Below are 27,544 nucleotides of genomic sequence, written 5' to 3' on the forward strand. Positions count from 1 at the left end.
AGTGCCTATGAAAGTAAGTGTGTGACTTGTTTTTCAGTGAAGAGGTATTTGGGAATCCTGCAGAAAATACCTGTGTGAATTGCGGTGAGTTGCTGCATTGTGACCTGCTGAGTGCTTTTCTACCTGTTAGGTTTTAAAAAGCCCAATAAAACTAATTTTCTCACTACAGTTTTACAGTTTCTCAGTTTACTACCTGTGTATTTAAGGGTGAACTACATTGCACTAAAATCCTGAGGTGTAGCTATAGTCACAAGGGGTTAATTAAGGGGGAGGGGTTATAATTAAGGGTTTATAAGGGGCAGCTGGTTGGGCATCCAGTCCTTTGGAAGTGCATTGAGCTGTAGGCTGCATTGCTGGAAAAGGGGGGGGGGGGAAACTCTTTAAATCTCTTAGTTTGCGAGTGTGAACGAGCTGAGTGTGACTGGAGCGTAAGTGCGAACGAAAGTAAGTGTGTGACTTGTTTTTCAGTGACTTGTGATTCAGGGAGTTTGGAAGGGAGGACTTTGGACTGAATTGCTGTCTGTATTTTATTAATGGTTTACTTTTCTTTTTACTTAACATTCTGTCTATTGCAATGCCCATTAGAAAATGAGCTCCATTATTGACAATGCTATCCAGTGTATATCTTGCCACATTTATGCATTCTTTGAACAGCCGGTCGGGGTTGCATACTGCTGCGTGAGATGTGTGCACGTGGTGCGTTTGGAAGCCCAGGTACTGGATCTAAATGAGCAGCTGGCAACACTGAGATCCATTGACAATATGGAAAGGAGTCTGCTGCTCATTGAGCAGCAGCTCACTGGGGTAGATGTGGGGGAGGGTGGTAGTCGGGAGCTGCAGGACAGTGAGGTCGCTAGTTGGGTGACAGTTAGAAGGGGGGGTAGAGGGAAGAGTGCCAGGGTGGCTACTCATGATCTGGCACACCACAATAAGTTTGCAAAGTTGGCAGATGAGGGGAGTGACGGTACAGGGGTAGCACTGCTGCAGCAAGGCATGTCCCCTGAAAGCCGGAGGAGTGTCAGCTCCAGTAAAGCGGGAAATAGGAGAGCAGGGCAGGCCAGGCAGGTGCTGGTAGTGGGGGACTCAATTATTAGGGGAACAGATAGGGCAATCTGTCACAAAGACAGGGATCATCGAACAGTGTGCTGCCTACCTGGCGCTCGAGTCTGGCACATCACTGATCGGGTTGACAGATTACTGGGAGGGGCTGGTGAGGACCCAGTGGTCATGGTGCACATTGGCACAAATGACAAAGTTAGAGGTAGGTGGAAGGTCCTTAAAGATGATTTCAGGGAATTAGGCTGCAAGCTGAAAGCAAGGACCTCCAAGGTGGTATTCTCTGAAATACTACCGGTACCATTTGCCACGCCAGAGAGGCAACGGGAGATTAGGGAGATAAATAAGTGGCTCAAGAACTGGTGTAGGAAGTAGGGATTTGGGTTCCTGGAGAACTGGGCCGACTTCTCAGTTGGGTACAGACTACGCTAGGGACCGGCTGCACCTCAATGGGGAGGGCGCAGCTGTGCTGGGGGAGGAAATGGCTAGAAGGTTGGAGGAGTGTTTAAACTAGGGATTGGGGGGGGGAGGGTATTCATTTTATAGGTGGGGAAGATAGTGCAGATAGTGACCTGGGCACAAATAAAGAAATTGGGGGTGGGGTTAGAACAGTCAATAAAGTAAGAAGGAATAGAGGTACAGAGAGATGCATAAAATGCATGTACACTAATGCCAGAAGCCTCACCAACAAAATGGAATTAGAATTAATATTGTTGGAAAATAATTATGACATGGTAGGGATATCTGAGACGTGGCTGGGCGAGAGCCATGACTGGGCAGTTAATTTACAGGGCTATAGTCTGTTCAGAAATGACCGTACAAACTAGCGAGGGGGGTGTGTGTGTTTATATGTAAAATCATCCTTAAAACCCGTCTTGCGGGAGGATATATGTGAATCTAGTGAAAATGTAGAGTCCCTGTGGGTGGAGATAAGGGGAGGGGGGAAAAAATAATAAATTACTGATAGGGGTTTGTTATAAGTCTCCAAAAATAATGGAAGTAGCGGAGAATATCCTCGTAAAGCAAATAGATGAAGCAGCGACTCAAGGAGAAGTCATTATTATGGGAGACCTCAACTACCCTGAAATACATTGGGGGACAGAAACATGTAGTTCAAGCAAAGGTTATAGGTTTTTGACAACTATGAGAGACAATTACCTTTCACAACTGGTTCAGGACCCAACAAGAAGGGGGGCACTGCTAGGCCTAATATTAACCAATAGGCCAGACCGCATATCAAATATACGAGTTGGGGGTCTCTTAGGTAATAGTGATCACAAAATAATACGTTTTCATGTAACCTTTAATAAGTTGTGTAGTAGAGGGGTTACAAGGACACTAAACTTCAGGAAGGCAAATTTCCAACGGTTGAGAGATGATCTTAGTGCAATAAACTGGGACGATATACTGAGACATAAAGCTACACAAAGCAAATGGGAGACATTTATTAACATCCTGAATAGGACCTGTGCACAATATATACCCTTTGGCAATAAACATGCTAGAACTAGGAGGAAACCACTATGGCTAAATAGAGCTGCAAGGGGCGCAATAAGTGACAAAAAGAAAGCATTTAGAGAACTAAAGCAAGTAGGTAGTGATGAGGCATTAAATAAATATAGAAAATTAAATAAATTATGTAAAAAACAAATCAAGGCAGCAAAGATTGAGGCAGAGAGAATCATTGCCAGAGAAAGTAAAAATAACCCCAAAATATTCTTTAACTACATAAATAGTAAAAAACTAAAAAATGATAGTGTTGGCCCCCTTAAAAATAGTCTGGGTGAAATGGTGGATGAGGATGAGGAAAAAGCCAATATGCTAAATGATTTTTTTTCAACAGTATTTACACAAGGAAATCGCATGACCGAAAACATGATTAGTGATAACAAAAATTCTCCATTAAATGTCACTTGCTTAACCCAGCAGGAAGTACGGCAGCGTCTAAAAATCACTAAAGTTGACAAATCCCCGGGCCCGGATGGGATACACCCGCGAGTACTGCAGGAATTAAGTAATGTCATAGATAGACCATTATTTTTAATCTTTAAAGATTCCATAATAACAGGGTTTGTACCCCACGACTGGCGTATAGCAAATGTGGTGCCAATATTCAAAAAGGGGACAAAAACTGAACTTGGAAATTATAGGTCAGTAAGCTTAACCTCTACTGTGGGTAAAATCCTGGAGGGTTTCCTTCAGATACTCTAGTATAGCATCTCTTAGAAGAATAACCTCATGACCCAATATCAACATCTGTTTACGAGGGACCGTTCCTGTCAGACTAATCTGATCAGTTTTTATGAGGAGGCAAGTTCTGGACTGGACCAAGGAAATGCGGTGGATGTTGTGTATATGGAATTTTCAAAAGCTTTTGATACGGTTCCACACAAAAGGTTGATACATATATTTTCCCCTATCCCCATTGTTCTCATTTTATGTATGTGGGTTAAGAATTGGCTCAGTGATAGGAAACAAAGGGTGGTTATTAATGGAAAACACTCAGACTGGGTCACAGTTAACAGTGAGGTACCACAGGGGTCAGTATTGGGCCCCCTTCTTTTTAACATATTTATTAATGACCTTGTAGGGGGCATACAGAGTAATATTTCAATATTTGCAGATGACACTAAACTCTGCAGGGTAATCAATACAGAGGAGGACAATTTTATATTACAGAAGGATCTGTGTAAACTAGAAGCTTGGGCTGATAAATGGCAAATGAGCTTTAATGGGGATAAATGTAAGGTAATGCACTTGGGCAGAGGAAATAAAATGTATAATTATATGCTTAATTGTAAAACACTGGGCAAAACTGTAACTGAAAAAGACCTGGGTGTATTGGTGGACGACAAGCCCACGTTTAGTGGACAGTGTCAGGCAGCTGCTGCAAAGGCAAATAAAATAATGGGATGCATTAAAAGAGGCATAGATGCTCATGAGGAGAACATAATTTTACCTCTATACAAGTCATTAGTGTGACCACACTTAGAATACTGTGTACAGTTTTGGTCTCCGGTGTATAAGAAAGACATAGCTGAACTAGAGAGGGTGCAGAGAAGAGCGACCAAGGTTATTAGAGGACTGGGGGGTCTGCAATACCAAGACAGGTTATTACACTTGGGGTTATTTACTGTGGAAAAAAGAAGGCTTAGGGGTGATCTTATTACTATGTACAAGTATATGAGGGGACAGTACAAAGACCTGTCTACTGATCTTTTTACTCTGAGGCCTGAGACGGAGACAAGGGGGCATCTTCTATGTCTGGAGGAAAGAAGGTTTAATCATAATCACAGACGCGGATTCTTTACTGTAAGAGCAGTGAGACTATGGAACTCTCTGCCACATGATGTTGTAATGAGTGATTCACTATTAAAATTTAAGAAGGGCCTGGATGCCTTTCTTGAAAAGTATAATATTACAGGTTATATATACTAGATTCCTTGATAGGGCGTTGATCCAGGGAACTAGTCTGATTGTCATATGGAGTCGGGAAGGAATTTTTTTCCCCAATGTGGAGCTTAGTGTTGCCACATGGTTTTTTTTGCCTTCCTCTGGATCAACATGTTAGGCTATGGGTTGAACTAGATGGACTTGGTCTTCCTTCAACCTTAAAAACTATGTTACTATGTTACACATGAAGAATATGGGAGATTGTTGTTTTGTGCACACCCCTCCCCCAAGTACTTATCAGAAATTCCTGAAGCTTTTTTAATGTTGCTCTAGGTCTCTTGCAGCCTTTCAGACCATTTTTTTTTTTCGACTTTTCATCAAAATTTGAGGCATGTTCAGTTCTAGGTAAATGTCACTGTTATACCAAATTTAAGTCATTTCTATTGATGACTGTCTTCACAGTGTTCTATGGTACATCTAATGCCTTGGAAAAAAAATTTCTACCCTTTTCGTGACAAATTTCAACAATGAGATCTCTGTGTTGCAAGCTATTTATGGGCCATGGCTTTTGCAGTAAAATACAAATAACAAGTCAGGAAAATCCTACTAAAGCTAAACTTTTTTTTTTATTGGGTTTATCAGAATCATTGTAAACTTTCAAATGTGTACTCACTAATTTTTAACATTTAATTTAAATGTGATTGGTTAATTCTCAGCACAACCACAGCAGCAATCTATAAGAGGGTGTTTAAACGTGTGCAACATATTATTTTAGTTTTGTTACTTTTATTTTCCCCTTAGTTTCTTAATGGATCTGTACAATTTATGAATGCCATTAAAGGTGGTGATTCTTCTCCAAATTATTTTTACATGACCAAAAAAACAGTATTTTAACAGGGCTATGTAGACTTTTTATTTCCACCATACATAGCGAGAGTTAACTTGAATATAACTTGTGTACTTACTCAGACATATATAATACACACATGGTCAAAATTGTTGGTACTCCTTGTTTAATGAAAGAAAAACCCACAATGGCCACAGAAATAACTTGAATCTGACAAAAATAATAATAAATTAAAAATCTATGAAAATGAACAAATGAAAGTCTTACATTGCTCTTCAATCCTGCGTCCGCAGAATTTAAAAAAAAAAAATTAAACTCCTGAAATAAGCCTGGACAGAAATGATGGTACCCCTGAAAATAATGTGACAAAAGGGACATGGTTCAATCAAGTTGTGTCCACTAATTGGCATCATAGGTGTCTACAATCTTGTAATCAGTCAGTGGGCCTGTATATAGGTCTACAGATACTCACTGTGTTGTTTGGTGACATGGTGTGTACTATACTCCACATGGACCAGAGGAAGCAAAGGAAAGAGTTGTCTCAGGAGATTAGAAAGAAAATTATAGATAAGTATGTTAAAGATAAAGATTATAAGACCATCTCCAAGCAGCTTGATGTTCCTGTGGCTACAGTTGCACATCTTAAATTTCTGAATAATATCAATGGGACTGTAGCCAACCTTCCTGGACGTGGCCGCAGGAGGAAAATTGATGACAAAACAAAGACTGATAATACGAATGGTAACAAAAGAGCCCAGTGTGATGAAATGCTGGCCGGTGAGTGCAGCTCTCTGGCGCCCCCTTACCTCTCAGGTGAGTCAAGGTACTGCACCTAGAGTAAGTAGTGCCAGGAAGCTGCTACCAGCGGGGGAAAACACGGTGGTGTGTTGTCCCTTACACATCACCAATCCGTGACGCCACGATACAGGCACAACTCTCTGGTGTGCCCCCTTGCCTCTCAGGTCAGTCAAGGTACTGCACCTAGAGTGAGTGGTCGCCGGAGAGGCCGTCCTGTAGCCCTCTGGGTATTTGAGGCCCTCTGCAGTGAGGGCGGTATATATATATTTCCCTGGCTACGCCAGTAATATATATCCACACCTCCGACCATCACTGCCAGCCTTCCTCAAATCCCCCAGATGGTATGCTGCCACCAGTTCTCATTTGATACAAGCCCGGTCCATTAATAGACTTGCATCGGGTCAGGAACCAACCCAGTAGCGTTTCAACCAAGCGTTTCCGGACCAATGGATTCGTATATGCAGAGTGAAGGATACAGCCCACGATTAATTTATGATTTAATCGATTATAAGAATACACTAGTTTACAAGGCTATACAATTAACTATACAACGGTATTTGACCAGAATAAGATATAACAATTAGAAATACAAAACACAGGAATAATAACGATAAATCAGTTACCGTTCTTGTAGTGCAAGGGAGGTTCAGCTATCCCAAAGGTTGAAGCTTAGTTGCAGTCGTCCAGGCCTCAGTAGCACATGGCTAAGGTGCTCCTTCCACTCAGAGACCTGGACCCGATGTTAGGAGTTGTTCACATCATCTCCTGGGTCGAAACTGAGGGGGTTTCTGGCTGTCGGCTATACTAAAGTCCTGTCACGCCCACTCTTGGTGATGTCAGTTTACTAAGCCCCGCCCCCCTACCAATGCCAGTTTTGGCTCCATTTGAGAAAAGTACCCATAACTTTCCCTGAGGTGATCTCATCGTATCACTAGAGGTCTCGTCGTGATCCTACTCTTCTGGGGAAGCCATTGACTCTAAACATGCCTCCCCTGGGACCTTGTATATGGTTCTTCTAAATATCTAGCTTTCCGGGGCCCTCATGGATTTATAAGTCCCATGATTGTGTCCGCGGGCACCTTCCCCACATGATACATTTTATTTGGGTTCCCTAACTTGTATCGTGTGGTTATGAATTGATAGTATGTCTGTGTAGCTTTTGGCGGCCATTTTCCACAAAGAAAGCACATGGTTTCTTGTGACAATGGAGAGGTTTGCAGGCTTGCACAAATGGTTTGCTTCTGGTTTCAAGTGACATCAAGGTGTTAATTACTCCCTAGGGTCTCGCTGACTCTGTCCTGCTTGGACACAACAGAGCTGGCGCATCTATTTACCATATCAAAGAAGTTCCTTGAGACTGATCTCCAGAGGTGGGGGCTAATTGCTCTCTTTACCAGGGGCTGGAGAAATGTGACATGGTAGGAGCTGTGTGAGGGATTTTTTAGAAATGACAATAGGGAATATCTTCAGGCATGACGTATCATACCTAAGATGGCGGCTAACTTTCATGATACCCAGGATAACTTCTAAAGAGATTAAAGGTGAACTTCAAGCTCAAGGAACATCAGTGTCAGATGGCACCATCCATTGTTGTTTAATCCAAAGTGGACTTCATGAGAGATGACCAAAGAGAACACCATAGTTTGAAAAAAAATCAAAAAAGCCAGACTGGAATTTGCCAAACTACATGTTGACAAGCCACAAAGCTTTTGGGAGAATGTCCTATGGACAGATGAGACAAAAATGGAAGTTTTTGGCAAGGCATATCAGCTCTATGTTCACAGACTGAAAAATGAAGCATATCAAGAAAAGAACACTGTCCCTACTGTGAAACATGGAGGAGGCTCTGTTATCTTCTGGGGCTGCTTTGTTGCATCTGACACAGGGTGTCTGGAATCTGTGCAGGATACTATGAAACCTCAAGACTATCAAGGGATTCTAAAGAGAAATGTGCTGCCCAGTGTCAAAGCTTGGTCTCAGTTGCAGGTCTTGGGTCTTGCAACAGGATAATGACCCAAAACACACAGCTAAAAACACCCAAGAATGGCTAAGAGGAAAACATTGGACTATTCTGAAGTGGCCTTCTATGAGCCCTGACCTAAATCCTATTGAGCATCTTTGGAAAGAGCTGAAACATGCTTTCTGGAAAAGGTAACCTTCAAACACGAGATAACTGGAGCAGTTTGCTCATGAGGAGTGTGCCAAAATACCTGTCGAGAGGTACAGAAGTCTCATTGACGGTTACCAGAATCGTTTGATGGCAGTGATTGCCTCAAAAGGTTGTTCAACAAAAATATTAAGTTAAGGGTACTATCATTTCTGTCCAGGCCTATTTCATTAGTTTCATTTATTTTTAAATTGTGTGGAAGCAGGGTTGAAAAGCAATGTCTGACTTTCATTTGTTAATTTTAATAGATTTTTAATTTACTACTTTTGTCAGATTCAAGTTATTTCTGTGACTATTGTGGGTTTTTCTTTCAATAAATGAGGGGTACCAACAATTTTGACCACGTATTGAGAAAGGCCTCACACCTAGAGCCGAAACGTTTCTAATATGGGTCATTTAAAAAGTATTTTTTTCCAATATATGTATCTATCTCATTATTCTTATTGGACAGCTTACTTTGGAGGAGGGAGGAAAGTCATTAAGACTATGTGCCCACGATGCAGAAATGCTCAGGATTTTTTCCTGAGTGTTTCTGCACCTCCCTGGCAGAAAAAACGCATGCGGATTGTACATGCGTTTTCCTGCCAAGGACATGCGGAAGTGAAGCGTTCTTCACATGCATTTCCGCATGCGGGTTGACAAGCGCTCTCCAAGCGATTTTAGCATCACTTGGAAAGTGCTTGTCAACTTGGTCACACTATATAAATCCATGCAAACCGCATGGATTTATATACTGTGACCGAAAAAATGGTAAAAAAAAAAAAATATATATATATACTTGCCTTCCGATGGCCCCCCGCAGTCTTGATTCCCTCCGTCCTGGCTGCCGGCAGCGGTACAATGAAGGACCTGCCGACGTCAGCGTCGCGTGACCCGTCACATGACTCTGACGTCAGCGCAGGTCCTTCAGTCCATCGCTAGCTGCCAGCATGAAAGGACGAGTGCAGCGGGGGCCATCAGAAGGTAAATATAATCTTTTATTTTTTATTTTATTCTTTTTTTCACAGTTTCTATGGTACCCGGGTCCGGAGGAGAGTCTCCTCTCCTCTAGACCTGGGTACCATCCGCACATTGAACGCATGCATTCCGCATGTACAGATCCAGTGAAGCGGATTCCATGCTGTCTAATGCACTTCAATGGCGGCGAAAACTCAGCACTTCCGCAAAATAATTGGTAGTGCTGCGTTTTTTTCCGCAATGATAATCCGCAGTGGAAATTTCCGCAGCATGTGCACAGAACATGCGTATTATCATCGTTTTTGCGCTGCGGAAACGCTTAAAAAATGCATCATGGGCACACAGCCTAAGTGTAATTTTCTCAATTGTGACCAACACTTGCCAACCAGTGGTCAAAAGGGTCCTGAAGTTATACGCATATGTAAAGCAGGGGTGGGCAATTCATTATCCCAAGGGGCCACATTAGAGACCGTGACTGCTGTGGAAGTTTGAACTTAATTCTGCTCATTTTTATTATTTTGATCTATATTACTTTTTATCGCTTAATCTTGAGCAGAATTAAGTGTGTTGACTAGCTGTAACTGCCAATACATGTTAAGGTAGCACTTTACTGTAACATGTATTCTTACTAGTAACAGCTAATCAAAACCACATAATTTACTGCATTTTATAAAAAATAGTAAATCATACTGCTCCTGTTTTTCAGCTCTTCTACCATAATAAACAGCTCCTCCCACAAAGTATGATGGACCCATCAGCCCCTCACACACAGTATAATGCCACATGGTGTGATAGCCCCACTGCCTCTCCTCGAGGTATGAATACTCCCTCAGCCCTTCACACACAGTATGATGGCCAAACAGCCTTCACACAGTATGACAACTGCACAGTCACCCACACACAGTATGATAGAATAAGGGAGGGAGACAAGCGCACATAGGGTGATATTGAAAGGAACAGATGAGAAGGGAGTTATTGAGTTGCTCACCTGAAAAGGTTGTGAGTGACCTAACTCCAATAATAGCCCATAAATAAAACAGCTGCTGCAGTCCCATCAACAAATTAAGGTTAACCCTCTTTTGCACATCGATCAATAGAAAAAGGAGATTAACGTTTCAGAGTAGACCGCTTCTATATGAAGAAAACAGTTCCAGAATGGAAAAGTAATTTCATAGTTATTTATTTTTAAGCAGTGCGCGCTCTCACCGAGCCCTTTCTCAAAAACAAACTACATAGCGCTAAAGGTTTTTGTGCTATATAGCTTGTTTTTGAAAGGGCGCTGTGCAAGCACCAAATGCGTCAAAATAAAAACTACTGCAGACGCCGATGAAATTGAGACCTAGGGGGAGAGGGCAGCCGCGTGGTGCGGTATTCCACTTTTCACAGCCCTTTGGTTATTAGAGTTTGGGGGCTGGATTTGTACAGCCAAAGGGCTAAATGACAAAACATGCTTCTTGTTCAGTTGTACTGCATTATTTATTTTTCTGTATTTCTTTGCTTCATCTATGTTCTACCTGCTACTTTCTTGCATATCTACCACCCTTTTACACATTGTGTACTCTTTTCCTCTCTCCCTTGTAAACTCTGGCTCCACTGATATTTCCCAATCTCTCTAAACCATCCACTATCTCCTTACAGCATACAAAACGCTCCCATAAATCATTGAACCACCTGCTCTTTCTCTTTTTCTCCTTCACCTAGTCGCTGGCTACCTCTCCCCTAACCCACCTTCCACTAATATTTATAACTCTCTTCCTGCTGCATATAGAAACCCTGCTAATCTTTTTAATATTCATTGCAGGCCTTCTAATTGTGCTCTCTGGAACTTTAGTCAGCGTGCAACAAACATCCAAGACTTCTTCCTTTCTAATTCAACCTTCTGGCTCTCACTGAAACCTGGATCCAGCAGTTTGTCACAATCACCACCGGCCGCCACTGCTCGCTCATATGGTGGACTACAATTTTCACTTGACCCCAGACCTGAGCGGAGACCAGGTAGAGGTTTTTGTCTGCTCCTTTTTATCACAATGTGCTTTCCAGGTTATCCCCCCAGTACCCTCACTTATGTTTTTTTTCCACACACTTACTCTTCAAACCCTTCTCCTTTCTCCTTGCGAGTGTCAATTTGTGTATCGCTCTCCAGGCAAAACCAACCAATTCATTGATCACTTTGCCACCTGGCTTCCACACTTTCTATCTTGTGACATTCCCACTCTCATCATGGGGGACTTTAACATCCCCATTGATAATCCGCTCTCCATATCTGCCACTCATCTTTCTCTAACCTCCTCCGTCGGCCTTTCACCGTTAACTAGTTTTCCTACAAATGAAGTTGGGAATACTCTGGACCTAATCTTCTGTTGGCTCTACTCAGTATACAACTTTACTAACTCCCCTCTCCCGCTCTCTGACCATAACCTTCCTTCCTTCTCTAAGAACTTTCTCCACGCCCAGGGCACCTCCACTTATCACACATACTGAATTCTATGTGCCATCAATACTCAGCAGCTTATGAACAATCTGCAGTCATCTATAGCTCCAATCTCCTCCCTCTCCTGTCCAGATTTAGCATTGTCACATTATCTTAATACATTGCAGAGTGCGCTGGATGAAACATCACCTGCTACATGCAGTAAGACCCAAACCAGACGATGGCAACCATGGCAAACATTGCAAACACATTTTCTCCAGTGTAACTGAAGATGTGCTGAGTGTCCGTGGAGAAAATCGCTTTCGGCAGAAGACGTAATGAGCTATAAGTTCATGCTCAAAACTCTCATGTCCTGACTCTGCACTGAAACATTATAATGATACATTGCAGAGAGCCCTGGATGAATCTGCACCTCCTACACACAGAACAACTTGGCACAGATGGCGACAACCCTGGCACACGGTACAAACCCCCTTTCTCCAGCAGTGCTCCAGGTGCGCTTAACGTCTGTGGAGAAAATTCAATCTGGTTGAAGATTTCATCCATTATAAGTTTATGCTTAAAACCTACAACTCCGCCCTTCACCTCTCCAAACAAACCTATTTCAATACCCATATCACCTCACTTTCCAAAAATCCTAAACGCCTCTTTGACACTTCTCATTCCCTTCTCCATCCAAGAGTGAAAGCCCTGACTACCGACCTCGGTGCTGACAATCTGGCTAATTATTTCAAAGAAAAAATTGACCATATCAGACAGGAAATTTTCTCCCAATCCTCTAATAGCATGCATGGTCCTCCCTCTCCCATTGCATCTAGCTCTCTCTCTGTCATTGTACCAGTCACGGAAGATGACGTGATCAGGCTCCTTGCATCTTCTCGCCCTACCTGCACCAGTTACCCTATTCCCTCACATCTCCTTCAATCCCTTTCCCTGGCTGTCACCACTCACCTAACTAAAATATTTAATCTCTCTCTCTCTCATCCGGTATCTTTCCCTCCTCATTTTAAACACTCCAGTATACATCCATTACTTAAAAAAACATCCCTCGACCAAAACTGTGCTGCTAACTACAGATCTGTGTCTAATCTTCCCTTCATCTCTAAACTCCTGAAACGCTTGGTCTACTCCCATCTCATCCGCTATCTCTCAGATAACTCTCTTCTTGACCCTCTGCAATCCGGCTTCGCTCTTTACACTCCACTGAAACTGCCCTCACTAACGTTTTAAATGATCTACTAACAGCTAAATCTAATGGTTACTTCTCCCTGCTGATTCTCCTGGATCTCTCTGCATCATTTGACACTGTGGATCACCAGCTCTTCCTCACGATGCTCTGCTCTATCGAGATCAAAGACACTGTTCTATCCTGGTTCTCCTCCTACCTATCTGACCGCTCCTTCACTGTATCTTTTGCTGGCTCCTCTTCCTCCCCTTTTCCCCTTACTGTCGGGGTTCCTCAAGGATCAGTCCTAGACCCCCCTCTTCTCCCTATACACCACCCCTATTGGACAAACAATCAGTAGATTTGGTTTTCAGTACCATCTCTATGCTGATGACACCCAATTATACACATAATCTCCTGACCTCACCCCTGAATTATTATAAACCACCAGTGATTGACTTTCCGCTGTCTCTAACATTGTCCTCCCTCTATCTGAAACTGAAATCCGTCAAAAACTGAAGTTCTTGTGTTTCCTCCCTCCACTAACCTACATATTCCCAACATTGCCATCTCCGTGTGTGGCTCCACCATTACTCCCCAGCGACAAGCCCGGTGTCTTTGGGTTATACTTGATTCAGATCTTTCCTCGTCTCCTCAGATCCAATCACTCGCCCGCTGATGTCATCTACACCTAAAAAACATTTCTAGAATTCGACCTTTTCTTACCTTTTGACTCTGCAAAACCTCTTACTGTCTCTCTGGTTCATTCTTGTCTGGACTACTGCAACTCTCTACTAATCAGTCTCCCTCTCACTAAACACTCCCCTCTCTAATCCGTCCTAAATGCAGGAGCTAGTTGTTGCACTGGTTACTCATCTGCTACACAGTTCAGTATAAACTCATCCTCATCCACAAAGCGCTCCATGCTTCAGCACTGTCCTACATCTCCTCTCTCGTCTCAGTCTACCACCCTACCCGTGCCCTCTGTTCTGCTAATAACATCCTTCATAATCCGAAACCGCCCACTCCCGTCTCCTGAACTTCTAATGTGCTGCGCCAATTCTTTGGAACGCACTACCCAGGTGTCTTTGCTTAACCTACAATACCCACAGTTTTAAGCGTACCCCAAAAAACGCATTTCGTCAGACTTCCTATTGCTCCATCTCCCTTATCTAACTATCCCTCCCACCCCCCCACACCCAATATAAAATTTCCTCACAAACCAGGTTCCTCGTATCATCTGTTCACACTCTCCCATGTACTTAATAGACGTATGTGTCTGTACTTGTTCACATACTGGTTGGTGACTGGTTCAGTTAGCATTAGGTGATTATCCTATTTCTTAGGCCGTACAATACAAGCAATTGTTACCATTCCACCCTTTGTGTCTCCCCTATTTCCTCATAGATTGTAAGCTTGCGAGCAGGGCCCTCTCTCCTCCTGGTATCTGTTGATTTATTTGATTTATTGTTATTCTGTAATGTCCTTTATTGTCTGTAAAAGTCCCCTCTAAAATGTAAAGTGCTGCAGAATATGTTGGCGCTATAGAAATAAAAAATTATTATAATTATTATAATTATAATAATAATAACACTGCTCTCCCATCTGGCCAAACAAGTCTACTTCACCCCACACATCACATCACTACCCAACAATCCAAAATGACTCTTCGAAAATGTACAGGCCCCGGTCACCAACCTCTCCGTTGACTATCTTGCCACTTATTGCCTAGGCAAAATCAACCATAACCGTTGGGACCATTTTTTGCACAATCCCTGAGAGTCATCACTCCCGCACCTTAAATGCACTTTCCACCTTTGAGCCTGTCACAGAAGAAGTTATCAGGCGCTTTGCTTCTTCTCACCCTACAACCTGCATCAGTAACCCTATTCCCACACATCTCCTCCAGTCTCTCTCCCCAGCTGTCACCACTAGTGATGGGTGAACCTGAACAGCAAAGTTCAGGGTCCGTACCGAACACCTAGTGTTCTGGCATGGACCCCGAAAACAGACTTCTCCAGTAAGTCATTGTTACTGTTCAAATTTGGCAGCCCGAACATTGCCTGTTTCCCACGCTGTTATCTGTGTGACAGCGCGAGAATCACTGACTGCTCTGAACGGCAGTAAGTAACTTACTGCTGGTCAGAGAGCTGCAGTTCCCACGCTGTCAGATGACAGCGGTAGACCGCATCTGTTACCGCCGGTCACAGGCATCGGCTGATGAGCGAGTATTACTCTCATCAGCATACGGCCTGCTGGCGCTGATGGCAAAGGTTAAACAGACCGCAAAGGCTAAACAGACAGCTGTGTGCTGATATTAATAGCCTAGGAAAGGGCCATGAATATTGGCCCCCTCCCAGACTAAAAACAGCAGCTCTTAGCCACCTCGGAAATTGCACATCAATAAAATGCACCAAACCTGGTTTTTAGCCTCCGCTCTTCCCACTTGCTCTGATGCAGTGGCAAGTGGGCAATTGGGGTTGACGTCAGATTTGTATTGTCAGCTGACCTCAAGCTCAGGGGTTAGTGATGGAGAGGAATTTATAAGACACATCCATTACTAACCCCATTTTAAGTTTTGAAATAAACACCACAGCCAGAATAACATCCTTTATTTGAAATAAAAATAAAAAAACGAAGTTATACTCACCTTTATGCCTAATCCATTGAAGCCCATGTCACCTGAAAAAAGACTAAAAATAATAAACAACCATAATTCTCACTTGTCCAACGTGAAGCTCACCATTCAACTGAATGGGGTCCAGGTTCGGGTACCAAACTTTTTTTTTTAGATGTTTGGCCGGACCCGAACATCCCGAAGTTTGCCCATCACTAGTCACCACTCGCCTAACTAAAGTACTTAACCTTCTGGTATCTTTCCCTCTTCATTCAAACACTGTCATAACCCCTTTACTTAAATTCCTTGCCCAGAATTGCTCTGCCAACTACAGACCTGTCTCTAATCTCCCCTTAACTTTTAAACTCCTGGAACTCTTGGTCCATTCTTGGCTAATCCGCCATCTCTCAGATCACTCTGACCCTTTAGAATCTGGTTTCCGCTCTTTACATTCTACTGAAACTGCCCTCACTAAAGTCTCTAATGACTTACTAACAGCAAAATCTAATGGACACTACTTCTTGCTGATTCTCTTGGATCTCTCTGCAGCATTTGGAAGAAAAAAAATAAGAGAAAAGCACTCCTTTTGTGAATTGGCAACCGCATAGGACAAGGTCCAAGTAAGTATTGCTCACCTTCACTTGTTGTGCTGGATAGGCACAACACTGCTATAGGGTACAAAATGGAGAATTCTTCTAAGCAGCTGCTACACCGACTGTTGGCTCCCCACCCTCACCGGACACGAGCTGCACCACTCTACTGAATATGCACACTCTTGGAGGAGGTGTGTGATTGATGGCTTCCCTGATCAGCTGCTGCACAGAGCGCCGGCTCCACACACCCTCCTGGGCAGAAGCTGGAGATACCATTCTGGAGGAAAAAGAAAGGGAGCGGATATGTTCTGGGCTCTGCGATGGAGACGACCAGCCTATTCACAGACGTTTAATGGCACTAGAGGTTTCAGGGATAATCCGTCCCCTTCATCAGGTGCAGAATTTAACACTCTGGATCACCAGTATGCTCCGCTCTATTGGCCTCAAGAACACTTCTCTCTTAGTTCAGCCACCCATGTGACCGGTCCTTCACTGTTTATTTTGCAGGTTCCTACTCCTCTAATCTATTGGGGTTCCTCAAAGCTCAATCCTGGGTCCCCTCCTCTTCTCCCAATACACTGCCCCTATTGGACAAACTATCAGCAGATTTGGTTTTCAGTATCCTCTCTATGCTGATGACACCAAATTATATACCTCTTCTCCTGACATTACCCCTACCTTAATACAAAACACTATGAATTGTCTGTCTGCTGTCTCTAACATCATGTCCTCACTCTCTCTCCAAAACTGAACTTATCGCGTTTCCTCCCTTTAGTAACCAACTTATATCAAATATTCCAATTGCCTTGGATGATTCAACCATGACTCCCGAGCAACACTCTCACTGTCTTTGGGTTATATTTGACTCACAACTTTTTTTATTCCCTATAGCCACTCATGCTTATAAGATGCAGGTAACCTCTCCAGAAACCAACCTTTTCTCACCTTTGAAATAACAAAAACTCTAAATTCATTCTCTTTTGGACTACTGCAACCCTCTACTGATCAGTCTGCCTCTAACCAAACTTTTTCTCCTCTCCAATCCATTGTAAATGCGGCAGCCAGGATTGTATTTCTGTCCATCCGCTACTCTGATGCCCATTCACTACAAAATACAATACAAACTTATCTCGCTCACACACACAACTCTCCACAGTTCTTTTATCACCATATATCTCCTCCCTCATCTCGATCACCCTACTTTGTGCTCTCCCCTCCGCAACTAATCTAAAACAAACATCCTCCATAATCCAAACCTCCAACCTCCGTCTCCAAAACTTCTCTTGTGCTGTGCCAGTTTTCTTATTAAACATGCTTCAAAAACACACAGCTCTTTAGGCAAGCCTATCACCTCAATTCATTAACCTAAATTTTCCCTGTTCCCTCTTTCAAAATTTTACTCATAACCTGGTCCCTCCTTTTTATCTGTGTTCACTTCCACCTTGCACCCAATAGCACTTGACAACTGTACCTTGACAGATACTGGCCGGTGACTGGATCATACATCTTATTTGAAATGCCCTATTTATTATAATGATGGCTGGACCATACATGACATGCACTTTCTACCTATGGTGTCCCCCCTATTTCCTTCTAGATTGTCTGCTTGTGAGCAGGGCTTTCACTCCTCCTTAAGGCTATGTGCCACGATTCAGAAATGCTCCTGATTTTTTCCTGAGCGTTTCTGCATCTCCCTGGCAGAAATAATTCATGCGGATTGTACATGCGTTTTTCCTGCCAGGGACAAGCGGAAGTGAAGCGTTCTTCACATGAATGTCCCCATGCGGGTTGTCAAGCGCTTTCCAAGCAATTTTAGCATCACTTTGAAAGTGCTTGACAACTTGGTCACACTATATAAATCCATGCAAATGACATGGATTTATATAGTGTGACCGTAAAGAATGGTAAAAAATAAAATAAATATATACTTACTTTCTGATGGCCCCCAGTGTCTTTATTCGATGCATCCTGGCTTGCCGGCAGCTCGCGGTACACTAAAGGACCTGCCGATGTCAGCGGTCGTGTGACCCGTCACATGACTAAATGACGTCATGGCAGATCCTTTGCTTGCCGGCAGCTCGCGGTAGACTAGAGACAAGGACACTGGGGCCATCAGAAGGTAAGTATAATGTATATTTTTTATTTTATTTTACAGGTTCTGTAGTACCCAGGTCCGGAGGAGAGTCTCCTCTTCTCCAGACCCGGGTACGATCCACACATTGAAACGCATGTAATCCGCATGTACAGATTCAGTGATGCGGATTCCATGAGTTCCAATGCAAGTCAATGGCGGCGAAAACGCAGCGCTTCTCCAAAATAATTGGTAGTGCTGCATATTTTTCCGCAATGATAATCCGCAGCGGAAATTTCCGCAGCATGTGCACAGCACGTGCAGATTATCATTGGGGAACTTGGCAGACCTTCTAACAAGCGTTTTTTAAGCGTTTCTGCAGCGGAATTGCCGCTGCGGAAACGCTTAAACGCATAGTGGGCACACAGCCTAACCGTTAAACTCGGTTACTTTGTCTTTTATTTGTACATGTCCCTGCTTAATTGTAAAGAGCTGTGGAATATGTTGACGCTATATACATAAAATTATTATTTGTGACCCATGGGCCACACTTTGCCTACATCTGATTTAGTGCATAAATTACTGCTTATTAATCATTATCACTTGCATAACATAATATGTGAAATTTATAGTCGCAATACCTTTTATAACCCATAAGACTTTTTTTTTTATTATTATTATTATTGAAGTCTTGCATGGGCTACATTTTGCCACAGCAAAGTTACATATAACAATTAACTGACTGTGGGTCTTCTGATTCAGACTTGACAGCTCCAGGAGTCTGGTTATAGGTGACGTATCACGGTCCGTACTTGGAGCATATTTCATGGACATCTGAATGAGGCTTTAGAATGTGATTTCTTAGACACCTACAGATAGTACTGATGACACATTTCTCTATAACTATCTGACTATAAGCAATGAGAAAATCCAAATAACACATATAAAACATAACTTTTAATGATATATGTAATAAAAAGAGCTATTCTCATAATGACAGAAACAAGACTAACACAAAATAGGTAGAAAAAATGCCTGTATATCAATGTAATAGTTCTTAATATTATTAGTGCAAAATATATAATGGTTAGTGATGAGCGAGCACTAAAATGCTCAGGTGCTTGTTGATGGGGTCGAGCAAATCGCAATGCTCAGGTGCTCGACCAGAGTAATGAGCCCAATGTAAGTCTATGGGAAACTCGAGCATTTTTCAGGCGGCTCCTGCCCGGCGGTCTGCAGAGGGCCTAAAAATTGCCCAAAGTGATGGGAACAGTGCTCAAATGACATGGGAACAGCATGGGGAAGACCCCTGGAAGCATCTCTGACCCCCAGATTACTGCTGTGAACAATGTTGTCAGAGGTATTACGCCACTTTTACGGACTCACAATAAAATATACAAAAACAAAACCAAAATGGATTTTCCTGGGAAAAAATGTTAAGGGACATCCTTTCCAGGGTAATGACTTGTATATAAGGCCAAATAAATACCCCCCTCATCCCCCCCCCCCCTCAAAAAAGTGCTTCTCCACACCTCGGACTATGTTCACACGTAGCGTTTTTGATGCGTTTTTGCACTTTTGCATTGCTTTCAACTGTGAAAAATACATTCACCGGTAAATGTAATTTTAACATTTTACTACCTTATCTGCCCATGTAGTATGTGAGACATGATCAGACACATCCTGTTTCATTTATGAAAGAGGGACTCTGAAAGTCACAAAGCCTATTTTTATAGGGACATCAATCGGCCCTTACTATTGTTAGCAAGCCATCAGCCAGCTATGCTTTGTTGTTCCTAATTATTAAGGAGCGGGTCTGCTATACTGTTATTCGTATGCAGTGACTGCAAGGCCTGCTCAAAATTTGGAAAAACCCCAATACACCTTTTGAAGACACAAATTTCACTTTTAACAAAATAATCAGGATTAAGAGCAAAAAAAAATAGCCCGGATATGTAGGGCTATTGATATCTGTAACAGCAGCAGCAGACAGAATGTGCAATGGACCCTATTGTGCTGTATACACTGCCACAAACCCTGCCTAACTCCTGCTATCACCACTGAATATATGCAGCTGGATTAGTCCTCAGAAGGGCTGTTAGTTCAGATGGATATACAGTTATATGAAAAAGTTTGGGCACCCCTATTAATCTTAAGCTTAATATTTTATAAAAATTGGTGTTTTTGCAACAGCTATTTCAGTTTGATATATGTAATAATTGTTGGACACAGTAATGTTTCTGCCTTGAAATGAGGTTTATTGTACTAACAGAAAATGTGCAATCTGCATTCAAACAAAATTTGACAGGTGCATAAGTATGGGCACCTCACCAGAAAAGTGACATTAATATTTAGTAGATCCTCCTTTTGCAAAAATAACAGCCTCTAGTCGCTTTCTGTAGCTTTTAATGATTTCCTGGATCCTGGATGAAGGTATTTTTGACCATTTCTCTTTACAAAGCAATTCCAGTTCAGTTAAGTTTGATGGTCGCCGAGCATGGACAGCCCTCTTCAAATGATCCCACAGATGTTCAATGATATTCAGGTCTGGGGACTGGGATGGCCATTCCAGAACATTGTAATTGTTCCTCTGCATGAATGCCTGTGTAGATTTGGAGCGGTGTTTTGAATCATTGTCTTGCTGAAAGATCCATCCCCTGCGTAACTTCAACTTTGTCACTAATTCTTGAACATTATTGTCAAGAATCTGCTGATACTGAGTGGAATCCATGCGTCCCTCAACTTTAACAAGATTCCCGGTGCCGGCATTGGCCACACAACCCCAAAGCATGATGGAACCTCCACCAAATTTTACTGTGGGTAGCAAGTGTTTTCTTGGAATGCTGTGTTTTTTTGCCGCCATGCATAATGCCTTTTTGTATGACCAAACAACTCAATCTTGGTTTCATCAGTCCACAGGACCTTCTTCCAAAAAGAAATTGGTTTCTCCAAATGTGCTTTTGCATACCTCAGCCGACTGTTTGTGGCGTGCTTGCAGAAACTGCTTCTTTCGCATCACTCTCCCATACAGGTTCTCCTTGTGCAAAGTGCGTTGTATAGTTGACCGATGCACAGTGACACCATCTGCAGCAAGTTGATGCTGCAGCTCTCTGGAGGTGGTCTGAGGATTGTCCTTGACTGATCTCACCATTCTTCTCTGCCTTTCTGATGTTTTTCTTGGCCTGCCACTTCTGGCCTTAACAAAAACTGTCCCTGTGTTCTTCCATTTCCTTACTATGTTCCTCACAGTGGAAACTGACAGGTTAAATCTCTGAGACAGCTTTTTGTATCCTTCCCCTGAACAACTATGTTGAATAATTTTTGTTTTCAGATCATTTGACAGTTGTTTTGAGGAGCCCATGATGCCACTCTTCAGAGGAGATTCAAACAGGAGAACAACTTGCAAGTGGCCCCTTTAAGTAGCTTTTCTCATGATTGCATACACCTGGCTATGAAGTTCAAAGCTCAATGAGGTTACAAAACCAAAAAAAGTGCTTTAGTAAGTCAGTAAAAAGTAGGTAGGAGTATTTAAAACAAGAAAATGATAAGGGTGCCCATACTTATGCACCTGTCAAATTTTGTTTGAATGCAGATTGCACATTTTCTGTTAGTACAATAAACCTCATTTCAAGGCAGAAACATTACTGTGTCCAACAGTTATTACATATATCAAACTGAAATAGCTGTTGCAAAAACACCAATTTTTATAAAACATTAAGCTTAAGATTAATAGGGGTGCCCAAACTTTTTCATATAACTGTATATATTGCTGTAGAATACCTATATCTGTCTATTAAACTGCCAATTCTGTCCCTCACTCAGCAGCACCTCTCCCTACTCTGCCTGTTTCCACGGTAGACTGTGACGAAAGGTCTTATATAGACCTGATGCTACGTGGCCAGCCAATCACTATAATGCCACAACCAACATGGCTACAGCATTACAGTGAGTGACAGCCAATGCCTGCATGTTATTTGGCTGTCTAAACAGCGCCAAACATGTGGCGGGGCCCCGATGCTCGGGCGAGTACCGAGCACACTCCCTCATCACTAATAATTTTTCAATCTCACCCAGCTGCTGCGGTGAAAACATGGCATCCAGTGGGAGCAGGAGCATGGGGTAATGGAAACAGTACTAATATTCCCTGTCGTGCCCTGTAAATTGTCTTTTGTGTATTCGTCTTGAATTTGATTTTTTAGTAAGACTTTGTCTAAACCAAGAGAGAAACTACTGTCGTTGATTGACAATCTCCATTGTAATCATAGGCAAAAAAACCCTTTTGTATTTAATTGAAAAAAACTCCTAAAATAATGAATTTTATTTAGATCACTGTAAAGTTGATAATGCACTGTAACATAGCATTGTTAGCACTGTGTGTTTAGTTGTGATGTATTTTTTCAAAGGTGTTGTCAGCTCTCGGTTGGACATTCATTGTCTGCGGTGAGAGCTCATTTACAACTTTAGATAGAACAGATATGTAGCTTCAGATTCCATTTCCACAGGGTTGAGTGTGTGAAAAATAGCACTGCTAAGCAAAGTGAATAGCTGCAACCTGAAAGTCACATAAATGGCACAAAGTCATTGTCAAGTGAAGGTCTGCAATGCATAAGCTTGTATTTGTTGTTCTAAAGCACTAAACTCTATTCCCTATTATGTACATCAGCTGACACTTTGTTTTTAAAAAGCAAGTATATTTCACCGAATGATTGCCTTCTAAATAAACTCTTAATATTAATTATTTCCAGGTGAAAGATAATGGAGAAAGAGTTTACCCCTCTGGCTTGTCTGAAGTCATCAGGTAAGAAATTGTAGACTCTTGGGTAAAAATAGTTATTTAGATGTATTAAACATAATTTTTGTTGAGAGTTTGGTAGTTTTCTGCCACATTTTATGTTAAATGTCTCCTTTTAAGATCACCAGTATTGAGTAAAAACAGGTGATTTGACTAAAACCCCTCCCCCATCCATATTAGAATAATGTGAGCCAAACCCGCCAACATTCACGGGTGCCGCTGACAATCTTATGTGTATGAGGGCCCCGGACAATTGCCGGGGGAGTTGAGGATACAGCATGTCTAATTTCAGACTGCCAATTCTTTTGTTCTCCCAGAGATATGTCTGGTAGCGACTCTGTCATAGAACGACCAAAGGAGAGCTCAACAAACGAGCGCTCTTGTGAATGGGAGAGCCAGGTGAGATGACTGCCTGCTGAACAATGGGCCAAACACTTGTTCTATTGACAGCTATCTAATATGTATAGTGGGCTTTAGACTGCATTTTCTTTTTTTTACCTTGTTGATTAAATAAAATACAATAGCAGGGGTTATGTACTTTGTTTTCTCCAGTGTGCTGGAAACAGCACTTACTAATATTTTGTATTACAAGGTATGCAATGCTGTCCTGATTTGCATAGTGCTGCTCCTTTGTTTTATTCATTCTGCCTCTCTGAACAACGGTCTTGTCCCAACATAGCCACTGATGGAAGACCCATTTGTCAGCAGCCTCGATTGAGGCACATCACTATTCATGCACTAATTTCCCTTGTTGTGTGCACTATTTTTCAGTAGAGGCCACTAGTAATATAATATCAGTAAGTGATGTTATCTGCAATGAAAAAAAGAAAAATAAAGTGGCTAAACACTTCATTTACAGATCTAAAATCTGTATAATAAGTGGCAGTTAAAGGAAGTGATTATACATTATAAGATGAGATAAATTACCTTTTATAAATGACAGATCCTGATTAAGGTTGCTAGTAGATCCAAAGCTCTCAGGTCCCACTCACAAGATCTGCAATCAGTCATTACTCCTTTTATACGTAAATTCACATCCAGTGATTCTCTACTTGAAGTAAGTACGGTACTTCTTCCAGAGCCAAAATATTCCGAAGGGGTGAATTTAATTCCATGCAAAGCTTCTAGTTTATTTCATAGCACCAAAATAGAATAAAACAAACGACAAAAATAATGAAGAGTAAACAATTAAAATACACTACCATTCATTGCGTGAGACACAAGACACATGCTATAATATAATCTACAGGAAGCCCTTGAGCATCTGCACAGGTTAACGTTCTGTTTCTTGGCAGCCGTGACACATGATTGTATCAAATTTGACAGAGGTATCAATTCCTCCTTAGTGTTTCTCTGCTCTTCCTGAGAAAAGGGGGTGAAGATGTTTATGTGCCCTAACATGATATATGGACAGTAATTATTACTTTGGTTCCCGTTAAAGAAGCTCAACAGCTGCTCTTTCCCCCGCATTCCCTTCAAAACCACCACTATGTATGTGTGGCAACCTTTCCTTGCATTCTAACAAGCCCATTTTTGAAGCTGCTCTCATCCTATGAAAATTTGTGGTTGACTTATAGAGGAGAATGTTTGGGGCTGTGATTACCCCTGTGTAATCCTCCCTTTAATTATGTAAGCACACCCCTGTGGACCTAAAAGACATGATTTGCAAGAGCGATATCACCACTGACTCTTTGCAAATCTCATGGCTGGCCGAGATCTTCGTCTCTACCTGAGCATACACAGTTCACTGATCTACACCCGACTTCATTTTACATTCCATGGGAAGGTGAACGTCGCATGAATGCTCGATCTTTCCAAAGAGCTGGCGATGACTTTTTCTTGCAAATTGTCACTTGCACCTACAGGTGCATGCTTAAATGATTTGAGTGAGGATTAGTCCAGGGTAGTCAATGCCCTCCGACTACTCAACCACTGATTTGCAAAGCGCAGGTGCAGTTTCAAAGTTTAATTTTGTATCAATTCAGCAATCACAAAGCCACACACAGGGACTTGCTACAAGTTACATGGTTTAGCGGAATTAGAAAAACTCAGTAGTATTCCCTTTAAAAGTCTTCTAGTGCGCCACCATTTTTTACACTTTTGATGCAGACTGGCAATGCTTTCAAACAAGAGCAAAGACCATAACTCCTGGTCTCCACATCTTGTAAAGTGCATTATATGATCTTGCCCATCAACGTATCTATATCAATAGGATTGAATTAAAAACTATTTTATTTTTATTTTAGTTTATTAGAAATTGTCTCGATTTGAGAGTCCTCAGTGGTTGATACCTTTTTAATAGCTAACTGAAAAGATGGTAACAGGTTGCAAGCTTTCAAGACTACTCGGGCCTCTTCATCAGGCTAGTATAACCCAAAATCTGAAGAGTCACATATTTATACACTATGGCACAGAAATAATGCAATATATGAGACAGGTGATGAAAAGCAGAGCTATTACTATGGGAGTGATGAACCTTTCTGGCTGTAAATATTTTAGCAGTTCATAGATAAGAACTGTGAAAGTTTTATTGTTTGGTGCAGTGTTATGATGACCGCACAAATCTAATGACCACATTCCTTAGTTGATGTAAAATGACATAAATCCATGTGACACATTCATTCCTGCTCTGAAAGTGTTAAATGTCACCATTAGTTCATAGCCTGAGACTCTCCTTTCTCTCTGAGATTTGAAGTTAACTTTTAATACCAGTAATTTCATGTCTTTGATGCTGTGATCAGGGGAACAAAAATGCTTGGCTACAGGTAGATCTATTCTTTTTTCTTTTTCTTTTATTGTGTGGCAGTGATGATTCATCCCTGTCCTAAGTTTTTGCCTCGTCTCCCATACATACAGACACCCAGCTAGACATTTGGTACATATAATTAAGTACACTACATTAGATGTGATACAGCTGAAAGTACCTGGGATCTTGTAGTCCTGATGTGAGTTGGGGATTTTCATCTTGTCTGTGGTCATTATAAACGGACAGATTTTACATTTTTTCTGGTTGCAAGGAAAGGTACCTGTAGTTGGTGGAGATGACAGGGAGCTTCTGACAATGATGCTTCTTAGATTTGGGGGCTGCCTGAAACACAGAAGTAAGGGTTCTGGAAATATGGATTGTAATCGGGCATCTTTTTGTAGTAAAGGTTGTAGTTTCCGTCCAGCTCTCCTTAGCGCCTCCAGATTTGGATTGTAGGTGACTACTAGAGGCACCTGGTTACTTTCTTGTTTGGTTTTGTAATGTAGGAGAAATTGTCCAAACAAATAGATCAGTGCTTTGTCATAAAGTAGCAATTACAGGTATCAATCTGGGACCATAATAACCAAATAGTTTTTCTTTTTTCACCTGTAAATTATTTTTGGTCATCTACTTAATAAATGCAGCAAACATGAAAAGAAAAGCCGCTCAAACTTCATAATACTGTGTTTTAAAAAGTTCTATTCTCTCCTTGGTATAAAGCTTTCCATGAATGACCATTTAGATTTTTGACATTCCTCTTCACATATTGTTTAGACTTGGGAAAAGTTCTCTTTCGTAACCTCCATCAAGGGAGCTAACTGGACCCTTGGTCTATTTACACCGAAGTGATGTTTCCTCTGAGATGAAATTTGATTTCCCCAATCCAATGCTACTTAAGCTTCATCAGCTTACTCTTAAAGGCAGGTCAAAGTAATTTTATATTCATAACAAAAAGTACAGAATTTGCCAAGCTGGACATGAAGAGATAGCTATTTATGTGTGAAAGTCCTCTTTCTTGTAGAAGCCCATGCATTTAATATTGATTTCCCAGGTGGTAACTTGCATGATTTATTCTTCTAGAAGCTTTTTGCCTTTGGGAAGTTGTCATGCCTACCAAGGCTGGCAATCAAAGACATGACTTTTCGGAAAATCGTCTGTCTTAATTCATGCACAAGAGCCTTTTGTTTTTTAATCTGCTATGAATAATAGGCCATTCCCATGAAACAAATGAAATGAAAAGATGTTCTTATAATGAAAAGATGTTCTTGAAAACCTTCTTTCCTGTTAGGCCAATATACCTTTTAGAAACATAAAAATGTTAATTGCTTTCATTTAACAAATAAAACTTAATCCTCCTGAAGTATACTCATTATTTTCCTACTTTGGAAAAGAAACTACTTCTTACATGAAGAAAAATTCTTCATGTGCAATAATAATAAGTTTTTATTGCTACTTATTTTGTGTTTTGAAATAACATTTGGGTATGTTTCCAGGCACAAACAGATATAAGATGTATGGAATTATCTCATGATTACAGGTTTGTCATCCTTTTGTTAAAGCACTTGAGAAAGAAACTTGCAGTCTTACAAATGTTGTTGGTTGTTTTGAGAATTTTCCATACTTAAGTCCTTTTTAGGGGGTGAGGAAAATAAGTTTTTTTTTTTTTTTTTTTTTTTTTTTTTTTAATCGGAAAAAGGATTTAGCTTTTACATATTTGACATTTCACATACTTTTGTGAAATATATGTGAGACGATATTTCTGAACTTAACGTCTGCAATTGCAAACTTTTGTTTAAGATTTAATATAAACATGTGACTAAGAACAGAGACTTATTTACATATTCTTTAAAGACTATGGTCTTGAGCACCTATTTCTTTCTATTGTTCATTTTCTTTCTAAGTGAAAATTGA

At 41.4% G+C, this 27,544-nt stretch overlaps 1 protein-coding gene across 9 annotated transcripts in view; it reads left to right on the forward strand.

Moving 5' to 3' along the window:
* TPK1 (thiamin pyrophosphokinase 1) overlaps window positions 1–27,544 on the forward strand; it is an 844,123-nt gene that overhangs the window by 20,387 nt on the left and 796,192 nt on the right. For 5 of the 9 annotated variants that reach the window (XM_073678179.1, XM_073678187.1, XM_073678184.1 and 2 more), the window contains one exon: window positions 22,841–22,893. In XM_073678179.1, the coding sequence (XP_073534280.1) occupies window positions 22,851–22,893 (43 nt within the window). In that variant the 5' untranslated portion in view covers window positions 22,841–22,850. Of the gene's footprint in view, window positions 1–11,019; window positions 11,214–15,980; window positions 16,052–22,840; window positions 22,894–27,544 lie in introns of all 9 variants that reach the window. The other 4 variants (XM_073678182.1, XM_073678186.1, XM_073678180.1 and 1 more) reach the window with 2 other exon arrangements.

Source organism: Phyllobates terribilis, unplaced genomic scaffold (assembly GCF_046119375.1).
Source record: "Phyllobates terribilis strain yellow unplaced genomic scaffold, ASM4611937v1 Scaffold_4__5_contigs__length_816908805, whole genome shotgun sequence".
In the NCBI taxonomy this organism is placed as follows: Eukaryota; Metazoa; Chordata; class Amphibia; order Anura; family Dendrobatidae; genus Phyllobates; species Phyllobates terribilis.